At 43.6% G+C, this 21879-nt stretch overlaps 1 protein-coding gene across 1 annotated transcript in view; it reads right to left on the bottom strand.

Annotated features, from left to right (window-relative positions):
• gnb1l (guanine nucleotide binding protein (G protein), beta polypeptide 1-like) overlaps nucleotides 1-19292 on the bottom strand; it is a 29343-nt gene extending 10051 nt beyond the window's left edge. Inside the window, exons 1-6 of the mRNA XM_038983317.1 lie at nucleotides 19205-19292; nucleotides 14760-14848; nucleotides 5627-5788; nucleotides 5288-5413; nucleotides 4319-4481; nucleotides 2619-2711 (exon numbers count right to left, since the gene is read on the bottom strand). Coding sequence (XP_038839245.1) covers nucleotides 2619-2711; nucleotides 4319-4481; nucleotides 5288-5413; nucleotides 5627-5736 — 492 coding nt within the window. The 5' untranslated portion in view covers nucleotides 5737-5788; nucleotides 14760-14848; nucleotides 19205-19292. The remainder of the gene's footprint in view (nucleotides 1-2618; nucleotides 2712-4318; nucleotides 4482-5287; nucleotides 5414-5626; nucleotides 5789-14759; nucleotides 14849-19204) is intronic.
• Nucleotides 19293-21879: the final 2587 nt, after the last annotated feature.

Here is a 21879-nt window from a genome sequence, read left to right as displayed (position 1 = left end):
TTCAATCTTGCAACCTTACAGTTAACTAGTCCAACGCTCTAACCACCTGCTTTACATTGCACTCCACGAGGAGCCTGCCTGTTACGCGAATGCAGTAAGAAGCCAAGGTAAGTTGCTAGCTAGCATTAAACTTATCTTATAAAAAAACAATCAATCATAATCACTAGTTAACTACACATGGTTGATGATATTACTAGTTTATCTAGCGTGTCCTGCGTTGCATATAATCGATGCGGTGCGCATTCGCGAAAAAGGACTGTCGTTGCTCCAACGTGTACCTAACCATAAACATCAATGCCTTTCTTAAAATCAATACACAAGTATATATTTTTAAACCTGCATATTTAGTTAATATTGCCTGCTAACATGAATTTCTTTTGACTAGGGAAATGGTGTCACTTCTCTTGCAACAGAGTCAGGGTATATGCAGCAGTTTGGGCCGCCTCGCTCGTTGCGAACTGTGTGAAGACTATTTCTTCCTAACTAAGACAGCCAACTTCGCCAAACGGGGGATGATTTAACAAAAGCGCATTTGCAAAAAAAGCACAATCGTTGCACGACTGTACCTAACCATAAACATCAATGCCTTTCTTAAAATCAATACACAGAAGTATATATTTTTAAACCTGCATATTTAGCTAAAAGAAATCCAGGATAGCAGGCAATATTAACCAGGTGAAATTGTGTCACTTCTCTTGCGTTCATTGCACGCAGAGTCAGGGTATATGCAACAGTTTGGGCCGCCTGGCTCGTTGCGAACTAATTTGCCAGAATTCTACGGAATTATGACATAACATTGAAGGTTGTGCAATGTAACAGGAATATTTAGACTTAGGGATGCGACCCGTTAGATAAAATACGGAACACTGAAAGAATAAACGTTTTGTTTTCGAGTTGATAGTTTCTGGATTCGACCATATTAATGACCTAAGGCTTGTATTTCTGTGTGTTATTATGTTATAATTAAGTCTATGATTTGATAGAGCAGTCTGACTGAGCGATGGTAGGCACCAGCAGGCTCGTAAGCATTCATTCAAACAGCACTTTCGTGCGTTTTGCCAGCAGCTCTTCACAATGCTTCAAGCATTGAGCTGTTTATGACTTCAAGCCTATCAACTCCCGAGATTAGGCTGGTGTAACCGATGTGAAATGGCTAGCTAGTTAGTGGGGTGCGCGCTAATAGCTTTTCAAACGTCACTCGCTTTGAGACTTGGAGTAGTTGTTCCCCTTGCTCTGCATGGGTAACGCTGGGTGGCTGTTGTCGATGTGTACCTGGTTCGAGCCCAGGTAGGGGCGAGGAGAGGGATGGAAGCTATAATGTTACACTGGCAATACTAAAGTGCCTATAAGAACATCCAATAGTCAAAGGTATATGAAATACAAATCGTACAGAGAGAAATAGTCCTATAATTCCTATAATAACTACAACCTAAAACTTCTTACCTGGGAATATTGAAGACTCATGTTAAATGTAACCACCAGCTTTCATATGTTCTCATGTTCTGAGCAAGGAACTTAAACGTTAGCTTTCTTACATGGCACTTATTGCACTTTTACTTTCTTCTCCAACACTTTTTTTTTGCATTATTTAAACCAAATTGAACACGTTTCATTATTTATTTGAGGCTAAATTGATTTTATTGATGTATTATATTAAGTTAAAATAAGTGTTCATTCAGTATTGTTGTAATTGTCATTATTACAAATAAATAAATAAAAACATTTTTTAATATATATATTTTTTAAATCGTCCGATTAATCGGTATCGGCTTTTTTGGTCCTCCAATAATAGGTATCGGCGTTGAAAAATCATAATCGGACGATCTCTAGTACACACACGGCATCGCCTGCTCTGCTTCCTGTTGCCACTAAACTCCCAACGAACGCAGACCCAAACCGCCCCTGTTGTGTCATCAAACCAACCGGCCGCAAATCATTAAACGTCTTGCATAAGCAGAAAATCAGAAATACTGCAAAGCAAGAAATATTAATTAACCGTGAAAATAATTACAGGTCTCTTTCATGGGGGGGGGGATAAAACTCGACAGTATTTACAAAACAGAGGGCGGTGAAGAATCTTTAGATGCAATGTGCAGCTGGCTGGTGGTTAGAGGGCTGGTTGAGTGGCTGATATATGGCTGTTGAACCTCAGCCCTTGCACACACTGTAATTACAGTGTTGGGACTCGACTCGCTCGTCGTCAATCGAGAAAGGCACTGGAAAAAATGGCCCGGGACAAGTTCTAGCTATAAATCACCAAGCCAAGAGTAGTCTCATATTTGTTGACGTATCTTTTATGTATGCGTCTTGTCGAAGGCTCTCAGCCAATCCGTTTACAACCAGTAAAAATAGAAACATTAAGGAAGAGAGGAAGGGAAAATACATATTTTTTTTCTCCCTTTTATGGTTGAAAAGTGAACTGACTGAACTCTATAGTGCAGTGTGATTCTGCACTGTAGCTGCAGGTGGCTAGACTGTGTCCCAAAAGGTCTCCTATTCCCTTTATAGTACATAGGGGCTCTGGTCAAAACTAGTGCACTATATGGGTGATAGGGTGCCATTTGGGACGCAGCCCTAGACTTCTGGGAGAACAAGACAGTGTATTGGATAGTCCTTACCTGCCATAGCTTGATGCACATGACCATCCCCAGCTTGGCTTGTGGTATCAGGGCGCAAACTGGGCTCTTGCTGGGCAGCTCAATGATCTTCACCTGTAGGAAGAGGAACAGTCAAACACTCAGGCAGAATAAGAAGTGGATTTCTAAATTTTTACATGGTTATTACATTCAAACTAAGTCATTGACTATCCCACCCAGGCAAGAGACGATCAAACAAGCAGATATGTAGTGGTGTAATAATGTTACATGATGTACTGTTTAATATTTTGTTTTATGTGTGATGTAAGTGCCTTAATGTGTTTGGATCCCAGGAAGAGAAGCTAATGGGGATCCATAATAAATACAAAACATGAACAACAGAGACGAGGCAAACTTTAGGCCGGGTGCCAGTCATTTCATTTATTTATTTTCATGAATCAAGTTCAAACTCGAATCCCTCATTTCAGCGCAGCAACAGGAAACGCAACGGGACATAACAGCTTTACACTTTATGGCCGTCTTATTATTATTAGACTCGGGGGGAGCGGAGCTAGTCTATAATACATCCCAATAAGACCTGACTTCCTGACCTAGACACGCTGGTACTGACTGATAAAATACACAGTCTAATGAAAGCCCATGAGAGAGAGAGACCCTACAGCTCTCTGTACCTAGATACAATCTAATGAGAGGGAGGCAGCCCCTATGGCTACACTACTCAGTCTCTCTGACTGACACAGAAACAGAGAGAGATACATCCTCATTAAGGCTCAGATTAAACATCCTGTTCAACAGACCAATCCGATTCACACATCACGTTACGCGGACCAATCGGATTTCACATCCCGTTTAAGGGAGTGATCTGTATTTTAATCGGGGTGCCTCATGTTTACCCCGAACTTGCCAGCCAGACAAAGAGGGCTTTAAGTAGCTGCTTCACTCGCTGTGCCTCAGGTGCATATACTGATATCCATAAATAAAACACCCACTCTTTTAATTAATGCTTTTGCAATGGAAGCAATCCGATGGCAACGAGGTAGCGAGGGGGAAACATTAAACCTGCCTGCCTCCCAAATTGATGGTGCAACTCCTTCCCTCCCTCCGCCTCTGGCTCAGATCTACACCAGTGTGCCATGCTTTGTAGCTGAGTGTGTGTGTGTGTGGAGGCATGGGTCTAGACCTATGATTAGGATCCCCTGGGAAAGGCATGGATGACTGTGGGAAAGGCATGGATGACTGTGGGGCAGCCAGGGGTGAGACAGGAGAGCGGGACAGAGTGATAAGGCAGAGGGTTTGTGTGTGTGTGTGTGTGTGTGTGTGTGCGCACGCATGAGTGCCGTCACAATGGCATTATTGAGGGTGCTGGTCTTGCAGGCGCCCCGTGGCCTCGCCCTGCCTGTCTCTATAGGCTGGAGTTAGCGGCGGCACATTTGTCTCTTTCATGTGAGGCTTCATCAGAACAGGGTGAGTAACATGAATCTGAAGGCAATAACGGTGTCTGGAAAGCTGCCTGTCGCACACACTAAGAAAAACTCACATGAAAGCGGGGGGGGGAAGGTGAAATGTGCAATCATTTGTCTGTCATTGGCTGATGCACACTAAACCTACGCTTGCTCACACAGTTTCTATAAGAGAGGCTTAAAGCCCTTCCACAAACACAAATCTCTCTCAGCCCCCCCCCCCCCCCCCTCTCAGCATCCCTCAGCCCCTCCCTCTCTCACCTCCTCCATGGCTTCTCCAGCGTGGGCCAGTAGCCATCTCCCAGGGCCAGTCTCTAGCAGGGAACAGCGACAGAACCCCACACTGCCGGTCCACAGGGCGTCCGTGACATCACCGCGCCCCTCTGCCAGGTCCCACAAGCACACACGCATGTCGCGCCCCTGACTGACCGACCGTACACAGATCATAATCACACACTAACATATAACAGAAAAGACTGCAGTTAACATGGCACCCGCAGTCTACAAATTATTAGTAATTATGCTTCGGCCCCCCCGACAATCTGCTCAAGAAAAAAAGAAAAAAAAATCGGCCCATGGCTGAATCTAGTTGATGATCCCCGTTATAGGGTGTCCAATCAAAAGCTGATCTTTTGACCAATGGGTAAAATAATATGTTCATTGTGTGGATAATCCTCTAAGAAAACCAATGGTCCAACCTCATGTCTCTATCATAATCCGTTCAAAAGGTTATTGGAGTTTTTACCCTAGTAGGTTGGCCAGAATTAGGGTGACTAAATCAATGGAGACCACAGAAAAAAAGCAGTAAGAAATCTGGACAATTGCACCTTGTAAACCAGGCTGGAATCTGTGCAAGGATTAAGGCTACCTGACAGGCTCACTCGTCAGCTTTTCGAATCCGCAGGACATAAAACAAGAGGTAAGATGGATATCAATTTTGACAAGTAGTATTTTCATATTTTAGTATACGCTTTTCATATTAATTTGAAATTCCAGTTCTGTCTTGAAGATTTCTCAAAGAAAAACAAGCAAATCTCTCTGCAATGTCAACAGAACAAGCACAGAGTATACCAAGCTTTTTTTATTTTCAAATCCTTTTACATTTAATTCAGCTTGTGTCATGCTAACATTGAACCTGGCTAATTTCATACAGCTAAACAATGCGCATTGTGAGTAAAAACTGATGAGCAGTTGAGGCCTGGTATTGTCAGTAAGGTAGTTTGTCATTACCTGATGAGAGTGTCTCTGGAGTGGAGCGTGTTGAGCCAGGTGACAGAGGCTCCAGAATGACCTTCTAGAACCTTTTCAGCTCTCCTGGTGGTCAGGTTCCACACATGGACTGACCCCTGGCCTGAGCTACACAACACAACATTCAAGTCCTCATCATTCTTACGTCATAAAGATTCATCTGCATGTAACTAAATCACATTGTTACGTATGAGACGTTTTCAAAAACAACAATCATATACCCGACCATTCACAAGGACATGTTTTCAAAAAGACAAATGCTGCGTGTCTGGCTACTAATGCAGCTCTGCTGTTCTATGGAGACGGGGCGTGATCCCTTACCCAGAAAAGAGCAGGGGAGGGTCCCCTTCACAGCAGCCGAAGTGCAAGGCATTAAGGGGGGATCCAGCCCCCCTCAGGGTGTACAGAGGAGCAGGGGCAGGACGAGCCATCACTGGGTCACTCTCGAAGCTCTGGAGGTCACCACCACAGTCATCTCATCCACTGGAACACAAGTAAGATCCCACAGTCACAACTGAACTGTGTTAAAAAGGAGAGAGGTCAACCAAACATTGGAGACTGTTTGAAGTGAGTTGGGTAAATCCTGTTCTGATTACAATGGAATTGAGGGGGTTGATAATAAGTGAAAGGAATGAGGGTGTAATTTTAACTTCATTTAGGTGAATTATTCCAATCAGTGCAGATCCAAATCGATAGTGAGATGGAGTTTGGCTAACATGTAAGCCTGGGCTGAGGTCAACGGTGTCAGCTGTGATTGAGAAAGACCTTGCCATTAAGAAGCCTGGGCTGATGTCAACAGTGTCAGCTGTGATTGAGAAAGACCTTGCCATTAACAAAAAGGGGATTAATGAAGACTACTCTCCAGACAGAGCTGATTAGATTGACTCTTGTAGAAAGAATTTGTGCAAGTTAGAGGGATAATAATAATAATGTGCAAAAAACAAGCCTTAGTATCCATCTTAATTTGTTGCTATAAAAATATTTTTGGGACCATGTCAAAGGACTATATTTCATTCATCCCTCAAATCCTCAGCCATCTTCCATTATGGTAATAATTTGAGAATGTCTAACAGACAGTCTATCTATTCACTACACAAATAAGGCCTGCGGGCATTAGGTGAAGAAGTGGATGAGATACTTATTCCTCGTCCTTCTAGGCCTACATAAGAACTGATCTTACTCAATACGTCCTAAATCACACCACTTGACAGCTTAATTACTGCAAACACAGAGAGAGTCAGGATTTTCACTCGAGTTTCGATCGGCATACGCTTCTCAAAAGGCAGCAGCAGCACACAGGCGTTTATGTTTGTGTAGGTAGGGCTGCTCGGGAAATCCGCCCCGACCACAAAAATGTAGAGAGGAAATTATGTTTCAATGTCAAGTCACACCGATTTGACAACGAGACACAATAACAATTGAGAAACTATGGATCGATTTTAGTGAGAACAGAAATTGCATTTGAATTCCACAATTTTGAATTGTATTAGGATTTTGAATTTAAATCTTTTTGAATTTGTCATGCACAAAGTGAATCATTGAACTCATAAATTGAACTTGTAGTTCATGATTAGAAACTGAATTGAATTAACATTGCATTCAGTTTTAAAATTCAATTTAACTGACTATTCAAAGTTCAACATGAATATATTCAGTTTAAATATGGTAGATATTGCATTCATTGTCTGTGTATCAAGTTTACAAACTAAACTCAGCAAAAAAAGAAAAGTCCTCTCACTGTCAACTGCATTTATTTTCAGCAAACTTAACATGTGTAAATATTTGTATGAACATAACCAGATTCAACAACTGAGACATAAACTGAACAAGTCCCACAGACATGTGACTAACAGAAATGGAATGTGTCCCTGAACAAAGGGGGGGGTCAAAATCAAAAGTAACAGTCAGTATCTGGTGTGGCCACCAGCTGCAGTGCATCTCCTCCTCATGGACTGCACCAGATTTGTCAGTTCTTGCTGTGAGATGTTACCCCACTTTTCTACCAAGGGACCTGCAAGTTCCCGGACATGTCTGGGGGGAATGGCCCTAGCCCTCACCCTCCGATCCAACAGGTCCCAGACGTGCTAAATGGGATTGAGATCCGGGCTCTTCGCTGGCAATGGCACAACACTGACATTCCTGTCTTGCAGGAAATCACGCACAGAACGAGCAGTATGGCTGGTGGCATTGTCATGCTGGAGGGTTATGTCAGGATGAGCCTGCAGGAAGGGTACCACATGAGGGAAGAGGATGTCTTCCCTGTAACGCACAGCGTTGAGATTGCCTGCAATGACAACAAGCTCAGTCCGATGATGCTGTGACACATCGCCCCAGATCATGACGGACCCTCTGCCTCCAAATCGATTCCGTGCCAGAGTACAGGCCTCGGTGTAACGCTCATTCCTTCGACGATAAACGCAAATTTGACCATCACCCCTGGTGAGACAAAACCGCGACTCGTCAGTGAAAAGCACTTTTTGCCAGTCCTGTCTGGTCCAGCGACAGTGGGTTGTTGCCGGTGATGTCTGGTGAGGACCTGCCTTACAACAGGCCTACAAGCCCTCAGTCCAGCCTCTCTCAGCCCATTGCGGACAGTCTGAGCACTGATGGAGGGATTGTGCGTTCCTGGTGTAACTCGGGCAGTTGTTGCTGCCATCCTGTACCTGTCCCGCAGGTGTGATGTTTGGATGTACCTATCCTGTGCAGGTGTTGTTACACGTGATCTGCCACTGCGAGGACGATCAGCTGTCCATCCTGTCTCCCTGTAGCGCTCTCTTAGGCCTAAAGCACGTTCACGCAGATGAGCAGGGACCCTGGGCATCTTTCTTTTGGTGTTTTTCAAAGTCAGTAGAAAGGCCTCTTTAGTGTCCTAAGTTTTCAGAACTGTGACCTTAATTGCCTACCGTCTGTAAGCTGTTAGTGTCTTAACGACCGTTCCACAGGTGCATGTTCATTAATTGTTTATGGTTCATTGAACAAGCATGGGAAACAGTGTTTAAACGCTTTACAATGAAGATCTGTGAAGTTATTTGGATTTTTACTAATTATCTTTGAAAGACAGGGTTCTGAAAAAGGGACGTTTCTTTTTTCCCTGAGTTTATAATTTCAAGTTGATCAAAGTTTCATATATTCAATTCAATTCTGATTCAAAACCAGAAACAACATCCTGGTACTTTTCCAGCCAGGAAAGGTAGAGAACAGATTCAACAGAATCAAACGCTGTATGGTAAACAGTAGCTGCTGGCGGTTCTGAAGCCAATGTGGCATTTTGAATAGATTTTCTTCCTATGAATTTGTCTCTAGCGTTTGAACCGTTTTGGCTATAAGCTATTATGACCCCATTCCTGAAAGCGAAGACTCTCTTGAACATGGACGTGTCTTCTGTTCACCTTTATGATAATCACAGGCCGTGCAGGAGACGTTAGAATGGCGTGTATAAAAAAACTTTTGTATTAAACTTAATTTGGCCACTATAAAAATGTAGTTCAATAACCCTGTAACGTTCAGGAGGTTCACGTAAAGGACAACAAGCTGCTTTCTTAACAAGTAGCCTACCGCTTCCATACACCCCCCCCCCCCCCCCCCCCCGTTTCCACTCATCCCGAGACTCGAACTCAGGACATCTGCCTCACAAACACACGTGACCACCCTCCTGAGGCGTTCAAACCCAACACACTATTGAAAAGGCCTTCTTCAAATTGCACAAGGGGTGACACTTCAGGCTGATGAGTGAGTTTCACAGAACTCCATCTGCTACATTCACCCCCCAAACTCACTCCACAGTGACCCCTGTGGTTGAGCTCAGCACAACTGTAGATCTGAGTCCAGTGGTACCATTGTAAGGGACGTCACGCTTCCACCTGCTTAGCGAGTACCGCTTCCCCCTGATTCAGCTCATATGGAGACTCGAACTCAAGACTTCTGCCCCGGAAAGACACTTGGCCGCCCTCCTGAAGCATTCCAACCCATCGTGCTATTAAAAAAGGCCTTCTTCAATTGCGTAATGGGCAACACTTCAGGCCGAGGAGTGACTTTCACAGATCTCCACCTGCTACACCAATACAAGTCTTCAAGATAGAGCAAGGTTACGCCTTAAAAGAGCATGGTTTGGTGATCCATGCTTATGTGATGAGCAACCTGAAGACGTATTCGTTTGACGTGTTAGTTTCAAGTCTCCAGCAAGGGTAGTTATTATAAGGGTGTGACTGACTAGATTAAGACTGTGTTAGCCTGCTGAGCTAAAGCCTAAGGATTGGTCCTATGACTAGGATTCGTCTATTCAAGGAGGTCGTCAAAGGGGGGGGTGATGTGTAAGACAGGTGGTTCAGTGACCACGCTTGCATGATGAGCAACTTGTCTGAGACCTGCAAAATTGCATTGTCTGGCGAACAGGAGACCTGGGTTAGAACCATCGAGACAGAACTGTTTTATATCTATGGTTAGAACCGCATCAGTCAAACTAACACGTCTTCAGGTCTCAGGCAAGGTTGCTGGATCACATGCATGGATCTGTTGCACTCTCATTAAATGGGGTGCACAGATCCTCCGGAAAGTGTTGTGCAGTAGGCCTGATTTCAAACCCAGTCACTTATATTGGTGCTGTGACCTCAGTGTGAGGTCAAAGGGGGGTGAAATCTAACTGCGGTGGTTTGATGAACCATGCTGTTTTGATGAGAAGGCCTAACCTTGCTGGAGACTTGAAGACTTGTGTCAGCTTCCTGAACTCCTCCCCATGGGCTTAAGCTAAGTGGGCTAACACAGTCTTGTAAAATGCGGGAGACCTGGTTCGAAACCAGTCAGTCACACATTAAACAAGGAGTGGAAAGGCTAGTCCCTGTGATCATCATAGAGGGGAGAGTCTTCGCTTTCAGGAATGGGGTCATAATAGCTTATAGACACAACGGTTCAAACGCTAGAGACAAATTCATAGGAAGGAAATAAATTCAACATGTCACATTGGCGGTTTCTGAAGCCAGAGGCTACTGTTGACAACAGAGAGCGTTTGATTCTGTATCTTTGTTGGCTGGCAAAATACCTGGATTTTATCTCTGGTTTTGAATCTGAATTTAGAGAACTGAATCTGAATGCACCTGAGAAGTTGAATATATGAAACGTTGACAACTTAAATTATTGGTTGTAAACTTGATACACGGACAATGAATGCAATATATACCATATATATTGAAACTGAATATATAAATATTGAATATATAAATTGAAATGGAAATTTAAAGCTGAATGCAATTCATTCAATTCAGTTTCAAATCGTGAACTATAAATTAAATTTATGAATTCAATGATTCAATTGCACTACCACTGAAAAACAAATTCAAGTTCATTATCTTAATACAAAGTAAAACATTCTGGAATTAAAATACAATCTCTGTTGGCACTGAAATTGCTCCGTAGGAAACGTGAGAATAGGACGATTTTGTTTCAAGACTTTTGTATTACTCCTTTATCGGCAATCTTAGTTTATAATCACACCCCACCCCTACTCCTATAGGCTAACCCTTGCCCTCCACATCGGCACACGCTGAAACTGGAGCCGCAGGTATTTTGGAGAAGCTCATTTCAGAAGGTTATTGGTTCAATTGTCCATGTTAATCTGTGAAGCTGAGAGAGACAGACCTCTGGACAGCCTCCCTAATTAAGAAGAGGGCACCTGCACCACCGTCTAACTCGAACCTTCACAAAGACCACAGTCATCCCCAGTCCCACACCACACCACTATCCCATTACCACTTCAGCCAGCCAGCCACCACTATCACACTATCACCCAGGGTCTGACCGCTCAAGCAGAGAGAAAGAGGATCCCCGAAAGCTTCTGGAATCGGTCACTGCATCATCATAAATGACTAGTCTAACCAGAAACCAGAGACATAGGCCTACATCGTATGCATATTATAGGTTTACCACAAGCGACCTAACAATCTAAAGCGCTGACTGTACAAAACATTAGGAACACCTGCTCTTTCCATTGCATAGACTGACCAGGTGAAAGATATGAGCCCTTATTGATGTCACTTGTTAAATCCACTTCAAAATCAATGTAGATGAAAGGGAGGAGACAGGTTAAAGAAGGATTTTCATGGATTGGATTGTGGATGGATTGTGCATTCAGTGCATTCAAAAAGTTCAGACCCCTTCTCTTTCTCCATATTTTGTTACGTTACAGCCTTATTGTGAAATATATTAAATATTTTTTCCCCTAATCAATCTACACACAATACCCCACAATGACAAAGCGAAGACAGAAATACCTTATTTACAGAAGTATTCCGACCCTTTGCTATGAGACTCGAAATTGAGCTCAGGTGCATCCCGTTTCCATTGATCATTCTTGAGATGTTTCTACAACTTGATTGGAGTCCACCTGTGGTAAATTCAATTGATTGGACATGATTTGGAAAGGCACACACCTGTCTATATAGGTCTCACAGTTGACAGTGCATGTCAGAGCAATAACCAAGCCACAAGGTCAAAGAAATTGTCTGTAGAGCTCCGAGACAGGATTGTGTCAAGGCACAGATCTGTGGAAGGGTACCCCAAAAAGTCTGCAGCATTGGAGGTCCCAAGAACACAGTGGTCTCCATCATTCCTAAATGGAAAAAGTTTGGAACCACCAAGACTCTTCCTAGAGCTGGCCGACCAGTCAATCTGAGCAATCGTGGGAGAAGGGCCTTGCTCAGGGAGGTGACAGAGCTCCAGAGTTCCTCTATGGAGATGGAAGAACCTTCCAGAAGGACAACCATCTCTGCAGCGCTCCATCAATCAGACCTTTATGGTAGATTGGCCAGACAGTAGCCACTCCTCAGTAAAAGGCACGACAGCCCGCTTGGAGTTTGCCAAAGGGCACCTAAAGGACTCTCAGACCATGAGAAACAAGATTCTCTGGATTGACGGAACCAAGATTGAACTCTTTGACCTGAATGCCAAGCCTTACGTCTGGAGGAAACCTGGCACCATCCCTACGGTGAAGCATGGTGGTGGCAGCATCATGCTGTGGGGATGTTTTTCAGTGGCAGGGACTGGGAGACTAGTCAATGGAAAGATGAATGGGGAAAAGCACAGAGAGATTCTTGATGAAAACCGGCTCCAGAGCGCTCAGGACCTTAGACTGGGCCGAAGGTTCAACTTCCAACAGGACAACAACCCTAAGCACACAGCCAAGACAACGTAGGAGTGGTTTCAAGGACATTCAGAGACTTGTCCTGAGTGCCACAGCCAGAGACCGAACCCGAAAATAGCTGTGCAGCAACGCACCGCATCCAACCTGACAGAGCTTGAGAGGATCTGCAGAGAAGAACGGGAGAAACTCCCCAAATACATGTGTGCCAAGTTAGTAGAGTCATACCCAAGAAGACTTGAGGCTGTAATCACTTCCAAAGATGCTTCAACAACGTACTGAGTAAAGGGTCTGAATACTTAAGTGAATGTGATATCAGTTTTTTTTTTTTATGTAAATGGGTGTAGATTGATGAGGGAAAAAACTATTTAAATCTATTTTAGAATAAGGCTGTAACGTAACAAAATGTGAAACAAGTCAAGGGGTCTGAATACTGTGTGCCATTCAGAGGATGAATGGGCAAGACAAAAGATTTAAGTGCCTTTGAACGGGGTATGGCAGTAGGTGCCAGGCGCACCGGTTTGAGTGTGTCAAGAACTGCAACGCTGCTGGGTTTTCACCCCCAGTTTCCCGTGCGTATCAAGAATGTTCTGCCACCCAAAGAACATCCAGCCAACTTGACAACTGTGTGACGCATTGGAGTCAACACGGGCCAGCATCCCTGCGAAACGCTTTCGACACATGCCCCGACGAATTGAGGCTCTTCTGAAGGCAAAAAGGAAGGGGTGCAACATTAGGAAGGTGTTCCTAATGTTTTGTACACTCAGTGTAGTAACCTACATTGGGGTATGAAGAAATTGAACAAAACGGCAACCGTAGAAGTTTGTGAAGATATATTAGTTAAGCCTGAGGTTGTGAAAGGATGGGTGGGAAGGCCAGGCTACATTCCATAGCTGTTATCGTGCTGTTTCTGTGGCCGTTTCTGTATGTGACAGGGAGGCTCACCCTGACAACAGGTGGATTAAGGTACCTTTCCCTTATTGTACTACTGCAGGCCTACAGCTCTTGGAGCTGGGCTGAGGCTCAACTAGTTTGGAACCACACTGTGCTTTCGTTGTACAAACACTGACTGCCTGGGCCTCAGAACATTCCTCCCCTGACCAACCGCCTGCATGTCAATCAAACACACTGGCTGTGCATGGGGGGGGTGTTTGGATGATTGACAAGGAAACTACTGCAGTTGGGGAAATATCACAGAAGTAGGTTGCACGCCCACCACCCAGCCTGCACACCCCCCCCCCCCCCCCCCCAATAGAATGTTGAAGGTGGAAATAGAAACAACCCATCTACCACACCACTGCTTCCTCAGCCCACTGTCCTCATCCTCTGTTTAGTGGCGTCAGCATTTCCAGAGCCGCTGCCTGTGATTGCCCCAACAATGGAGCTGTTGTGGTGGTTGGTTGTTAGCAAGTCACCCAAGAACCCCAATACAAACATGTGGGAGGCAGTGAAACTAGACAAATAAACAGTCCAGTGACAGGGTGTCACTCAAACCCATTCAGAGAGGCTCTTCAATTGTTTCACGCTAACCTGAGGAGGCAACCAAGCAAACAAAGCTGTAATTGGTATTCTAGTCCAAATGTTGTATGAAAACTGATGTAAAATCAAGACAAATACTGTACTTAAGCGAAAAACTCACCCGAAGCGGGTGGGCGGAACAAACAGAGCGAGGCGGGTGGGAAGGATGGGACAGGCAGAGCAGTGCCTGTATGCTAGCAGGATAGTCCATATCTCCAATCACCTTCGCTGATAGCGATGTTGTGTTTCTATTAAGTGGATGCGTTGATGTTATTTAACATGTACGGTAACGCCTTAACCCGTAGCTACCTCAACTGAAATGAGCTTGGGGAAAAAAAGTGAACAAAGACAACATTTCCATGTGTGACTACAGTGCCAGACAAAATTGAGAAAGGCGTCAAAGCGGACAACCTGCCCGCCTGGCTTCGGTTGGGTCATTATAATTCAAAACAATGCGTTCTAAAATATATGACACACACGCCTCGCACGCTCGCCTTTTGTGTGGAGGAATGGATAGTAGTAGCAGTAGGTCTATAGAAGTCAAATAGGACACCAGGCTAGTCGGCCACACGCTATTGTGGAGGATCATCACTGTTGGGCAAACCACAGGTCTTAAACCCCCCCCAAGTTAATAAAACTAAATACCCGACATTTTAAAAATGATTGAACCAACAGATAACCATAAAACCAGTGGGTCAGTCAGGGAATTTGTCATATGGCCTACCCGCAAGAAATTATAGAACAGTTAATTAAATTTGTGGGACAGGGAGGAAGGGAATAATAAATCACATTGACTGATTAATATACCTGAGCTCCTCCGGACCAGATCTGCCTGCCTGTCCCGGTGGGAAGAGCCAGGCCGCCAGGCCAGGGGAAGAGTGAGTCTCCTACTGGCCCTGTAACAGATAAGACAGCTCTGGTAATCTGACTCTAAGTCTGTGGATAAAGGCAGCGTGTCTCTTCTCGGCCCATCTGTCAACACCTGCGGGGTAATTAGGCCTAATTATGAGAGTCCGCTTCCCCTTCATGTTATTAAATAAGAGCCAGCTCCTCCAGCCAGGTATCGCTCAACACCGGCAAGGGGCTGGCGACCTTCAGATCAAACGCAGCCACTACCTGTGTCCCCTGCTTCGCAGAGCTTGCTGCTTATATGAAGGGGGGGGGGGGGGCTTCAAAGTTGTGGAATAACGGCTGTCCAGACCACATTCCTTCAGTGGCTCTTTGGAGTTGGTAGCTGCCTCTCACATGATAGTTAGCTACCCACCTGAGCTGCCCCTGTCATATTATGCCATTCATAAATACGAGCAGGACATACAGATCACAGGGAGGCTGTTACGGAAAATATACTACCCAGTCTCACAAAACCCATTATGTAGAGAGAACAGGGCCAGGGTCTGATTATAATCATCAAATTTCAGCCTTGATAAGCATGATGAAAATGACAAGCACCTTGCAGAGCATTCACACACACACATTCTGAATAGCCTGCTTTTACAGGTCATTTTAATTAACTACAATATATTTCTACTACAGGTTTGACCTACTTGGCTAAACACACTACGGTAGGTTCCATGGCAACTAAGAAATGCTTCCTTTAGTGAGATCATACCTCAGCTATTAGTCATTGTTCTTTATCGGAACAGTCTTATCTTGCATTTCCCCCTTTTCTCGCTGTTCCTCCGTGGGCACTTCCACTTCACTGGGGCCTGGCTGCATTGACTCTAACCATTAGTCAGACTTTTCTTCTGAGACCCTCCCCACATCTAGGGCTGTTACGGTGACTGTATTACCGCCTCAACGGTGGTCACGAGTCATGACCGCAGTCAAATTCCACATGACCGTTTAGCTACGGTTACTAGGCTTCTCCAAGCTCTGATGCTGCCGATGGTCGTTAGTAGCCTACCAAACTTGCTAACGTGTACTATTGTCCCTTTAAATCACTCTGACATCAATAGAAACGTATATGAAAAATCTATCAAACACTTCATGAGAGCCCATGAGCTCATGTTGCGCAACATTTCTATAGGCTATGTAATTGTGGGAGAAAACAGAGTGATGGCCGCTAATAAAAAGAGGAGGATCCCATCAGCTTTCTATAGGCTAGGCCAACTATATGTTTTTTTCAACTTTCCTAATATTACGCACATTGCTTCTCTTTACAACAGGAGTATACCCTACCTGGCTGGCATGAAAATGAACCACGGGGAAAGCAGAGGAGGAGCCGCCAGCAGCAGCAGAGACAAGAAAACAGCCCTTGCCTAAGCCTAATTGTCTAAGAAAATTGAGGAGAGAGGAAACTAAACTTAATTAGGTCTATAATCAATAGCCTAACTGTTAAAATGTGCCTGGCTTTATAAATAGTCCATATTGATCTACAGAAATGAGACAGATTTAGCTTTTGTTGCCTGTTTGAGTGTTTGTTTAATAGCTTACTGATTCCGCGAGCACCAAGCCTCATGCAATGGCAAAACGTTGGATAAAGCAATTTCACAGATTCAGCTGTTTTTAAATCTGTGCTATGCTGTAATAAAGGCTTTACAATTTATTTGGTTATAATAGACTGGTATTGCTTATCATTTATTCAGTGTTCTTTACACTGTTCGAAAGAGGCTCTCGCTCCTATACACTCCTTTTTCTTGATCTCCTTATTGTTATAGTTACTATTATGATGATCATCATTATAATAATAAGTAATGTCGTTATCATTAGTAGGCTTAGTATAGTATCCTTGTAAAACCACCATTGAACTGTAGCCTTAAGAGCACATCCTGTTTGGTCTTAATACCGTAACTTACTTAGGCCTATATTTCAATATATAGTGTAGTGCAGGGCTGCCCAACCCTCTTCCTGGAGATCTACTGTCCTGTAGGTTCTCAGTCCAACCCTAATTTAGCATATCTGATTCAGCTAGTTAAGGTCTTGTTGAGCAGCTAATAAGTAGAACCAGGTGTGTTAAATTAGGGTTGAACAGAAAACCCACAGGACAGTAGATCTCCAGGAAGAGGATTGGGCAGCCCTGGCCTAGTGTATCAATCAATCAATCATTCATTCGTCCATGCAATCGCAAGACATTCATGCTTTGAAATGCAATCAAGCATTTTAGTTTTTAAATAAATATCAAAAAGGGAGCTTTCAGCTTTGAATAATTAGCCTAAACAATAAATAAACGGCAATTCACAAACGCATGCAACACTTTTTTTGCTGTAATAAAGGCTTCAGATATCTTTTTTTCTCGTTAGAAACGACACTCCGGTACATGTATTTATTTAGTGGTTTACACTGTTCCAAACGGTCAGAAAAATGTATATTGTAATCTGACATCAACTTCATGACACACAATACCTCTCGCAACTCTTGCTCATATACCCTCCTTTATCTGGATCTCCAGTAGTTTCAACAACTAACTCAATGTCTTCCACAGATCTGACTTCCCCTTTCCCTCCTGAGCAACCAGTAAACATTCGCCCGTTTCAAGTACATTTTTCACGTCCTCCGCATCTATTTTACCTTCATGTGTTACTGTGTTCAGAGTTTGTTATAACCAATTTATTGATGTGATTATGATAGGCTATAGGTCAGGCCCTATTGGTCATATGCATGCGATGCTTACATGTTTCACGTAAAGAGAGCAAGGGTTGAGGGAATAGGGGATGTTTTTCTTAAACAAATTAGGGATTTCGGTAACAGAAATGTTCAGTCTGAAACAAGTAATAAAATTTACGGATAAAATGATGTGGCAAAATAAGTTTAAACATTTCGACCAATCGATTGGTTGAAAGAACAGGACGATTCTCGGTCAACCAATATTATTTTTTAGTCGGGGACAGCTGTACTGTTTGGAATATTTATTTCTCGCATAATAAAATAGGTCAACTTTTGTACTATAGGGGATAGTAGATTGACATAGGCCAGTGCTTTTGCTGTTCGTTAGGCCTACTCATCTTGCTGGCTGACGAAAAGTAAACGTGGACGGTTTTTCCAACATCTTCAATTTGCGCCTCGGAAGTCTTATCTTGCATTTCCCTTTTCCTCCATGGGTATTTCCACTTCACTGGGGGCCAGGCTGCCTTGACTCTTTAACCATTAGTCAGCCTTTCTTCCGAGACCCTCCCCACATCTCTGCCAATACTATCAGATTCTCCCGAGGAGGAAACCAACAAGCTGAATGGAGACCCGGATCCATGATAAAACTCCAGTTTATTCAACAGCATAGGAAGTGGAAGGGACACACACCCTTTTATTGTGTGACTGATCGGCTGCTGGTGAGGGTATCTGGACTGAAATAACATGACACCGCAGCACAGCGGCAGCTAGCTTAGATAGAGGGTAAAGTCAGACACAAGTGCACCCACGCCCACTGTCATTCACGGCGCCAATGGGGGGGAAGAGGAGGCATTGTTCCCGTCAATGGCGTGACTGCTGAACTGGGGCCATGGTAGATAAGGGACTCTAATACCATACAAGCCTCAATCAGGCAGGCAGGCACTGATGGAACACTTTGTCGCTGCATCGTCCTGACTTAGGGCAACGGGTACCTCTGTCTTATCTGTTTGTATTATCACCAATTCCCTCCTCTTGGGGTTTTACCTGCACACTTCAGGATAGCGGGACAAGAGGAATGCCTGCTATTCATCACCAGCCTACACCACTGCTGTACTCCTCTTGCTAACCACCCGATGTGCCCTCTCCAAGACACAACAAATCAATAAAATGGACTAACTAGTTAGACTAACTTTTTTGGCTCTCAATTTAATCACTGTTCTCATCTGCATTCTTGTATCACACATTCTCATGACATGTTTAAAGTGTGTGCATAACAAACTGTGTGACACTAGTCTTCCTTGATAGTCTGTTATTAATGTTGGTGTTAGTCTCTTACTAACGTTGGTGTTAAACCGGAAGCAGGGATCTAGCAGGGATTCCTATCTATGAGTTTGCTGTAAACAACGCAATCTAGCTTGACTTACCTATACAGATGCAGTTATACTACAATTGTATGTATTGTCAACGTTTAAGAAATTCATATTTAACTACTAGCTAGAAGCTTCTACCCCAGCTAACGTTAGCCTAGCTAGCACAGGCTTTCCAATGCAGTGTACTTACTAGCTAGCTAAGTCCACAGGCTAGCAACATTTGCAAACAAAACACAGCACTAGCTCTTTAACGTGAGTCCAAATACCAGTGATACTAACAATAGGAAAAACGATACATTATCAATGTGCATGTAATTTGAAAGGTGTCAAGGAAGGTACCTTAGCAAAGCGTGGGGAAGCGATGCAAAACAAGCGCCGGTTGAACATGAAGGACCCTTCTTTTCAGTCGTCCTTACCAGTGCCTGCATTTTTTTTGTTGCAGTTCATGCGCTGACAGGCTGGACCATTGAGCTTTTGGCTGGACCAACGCCAACTGAGTGCCCTTTTCTCTCGTAGTGTAAATGAAACAATTTGAATTTCTAAAGATTAGCCTACAGTAAATACAATGCTAACGAGACATTATCATGATAATATAACATAACAGAATATAATGAATTATATATTATATCAGATGTGTGCTGTGTTTACAATTAATTAATGGCACAACCTAACACGTCTGAATCTGAATGTAGGCCTATATGAATAGCCCAAGGATAATACAAATTTCACATTTATTAAATCTATCAGATTCAGTCATAGCATATGAAAATAAGAAGCCCCATAAAAGCCACTCAACTTGTAAGGTGGTTACTAATGATACCACGGACAATTTAGCAATGCAATCTAAATATTCTCTGAATATGTTCAATCTGAAACCTGGATTTGACTTGCATCAAAAACATTGAGAGATCCTGAGTCCCTTCAAAGACAGAATACGCTGTTTCTGGAGAGCACAGCTGAGGTTTGAAAATAGACGAGTAGAATCTGCAAAACCTTTGGCAAGGTATAATACTGAGCAAACAGGAGACTCTTTATTTTTAAAAATATATATTTTTCAGTCTAATTGAGAAAGAGAAAAAAACGCAAGCCCCTAATCCACAGAGCACACAGTGTCCTTTCATGAGTGTGCTGGGAGAGACCTTTATTTGTCCATTCCTATCATAGAAAAGAGGAGGTTTCAAGCTCGGCTGGGTCTGAGCGAAAAGATTAGATGAAACCAGAGTGTTTTAAACCTCTTTAGGGGCCATGGATTAAGGCTGGAAGATGGCTACATTGAGCCATTCCCCCTCACTCCTAAATGAAACAATAAAGAATACAAGATCACAGGTGTTCGGTCAAAAATACTGTTAGGGACCAAGGAAGAATTTGGCATGAAGAAGAATTCAAGTACAGTGTGACGTATTGTCTTTATGAGGGCTTGGAAATATGCCTCTGACCACACACATGGTCATGAATTATTATTTTACATCAACCACAGCTGAAAAACCAAAAAGAAGTGGGAGAGAAAGAACCACTTCATCTACCTATACCTAATGCGATGGGAGGGAGGAGGAAGATAATGCAGACGGTCGATGGAGGGAATGAAGAGGAGGGGAGAGGAGGAAGGAGGGGCGTCTGTGGTTAAATCAATTACAGCTAATGGAGGTGGCAGGATTATGACCCTTCAGTGGAGGGCCACAGGAACGTGTCTGCTGACTGGCCTGGTCAAATGCCATGCCCTACATCTTCATCAATTATTGGTGGCTGTGTCTCAGTTTACCCCGTGTGGATGACAATGTCTGCCAGCCCAATGCACCTGGGTGCCAGTGCCCCGGTCTCCCTGGGTCCAAGGAGGGGGAGGGGGGGTACTATGATCACTATTATCCATCCAACCAAGAGAGAAGGGGCAAGCAGGTCATCTTACAGCTCATCACCAAATTAGAAAGGCTTTAGGTTGGCCAGCCAAGCAGGGTCCTGTTGTTGGTTGGACCTGACCATGCAGCCAAACCGTAGATAGAACTAGAATCATTCTCCTGTCACTCACTCAGAATAGTCTTCTCTCTCACCACAGAGGAGATACACCAACCATCCAGTGCAAAACACTCAACAAACAAGACTGCAGCGTTAGTTCATGGATACATACCATACAGTAATGGATTCATACCATACAGTAATGGATACATACCATACAGTAATGGATTCATACCATACAGTAATGGATACATACCATACAGTAATGGATACATACCATACAGTAATGGATACATACCATACAGTAATGGATACATACCATACAGTAATGGATACATACCATACAGTAATGGATACATACCATACAGTAATGGATTCATACCATACAGTAATGGATTCATACCATACAGTAATGGATACATACCATACAGTAATGGATACATACCATACAGTAATGGATACATACCATACAGTAATGGATACATACCATACAGTAATTGATACATACAGTGGAAACTGGAACATTAACATCAAATCTATAGAACACATGTTTATTGCTTGTGTTGTGCCTAATACCTGTTATTATTCAGCTAAATTATATATTCTTGTTGACAGCAAAAAAACTAAAAACCAAGTATCTGACCCAAGAACAAGACAATTGAGCCATTTTTTTAGATAACGCAGCTAAAAGCAACAGCCCTTAGTGATCCATCAGACACTATGTCTAGATCTCCGTCTACCATGCTGCATCATGCTGTCTAACCCTGTCTACCATGCTGTCTAACCCTGTCTACCATGATGCACCATGCTGTCTAACCCTGTCTACCATGCTGCATCATGCTGTCTAACCCTGTCTACCATGCTGCATCATGCTGTCTAACCCTGTCTACCATGCTGTCTAACCCTGTCTACCATGCTGTCTAACCCTGTCTACCATGCTGCATCATGATGTCTAACCCTGTCTACCATGCTGTCTAACCCTGTCTACCATGCTGTCTAACCCTGTCTACCATGCTGTCTAACCCTGTCTGCCATGCTGTCTAACCCTGTCTGCCATGCTGTCT

Source organism: Salvelinus namaycush, chromosome 1 (assembly GCF_016432855.1).
Source record: "Salvelinus namaycush isolate Seneca chromosome 1, SaNama_1.0, whole genome shotgun sequence".
Classification (NCBI taxonomy): Eukaryota; Metazoa; Chordata; class Actinopteri; order Salmoniformes; family Salmonidae; genus Salvelinus; species Salvelinus namaycush.
Note: the sequence above shows the minus strand (reverse complement) of the source record. Positions and strands in the feature narration are given on the sequence as shown.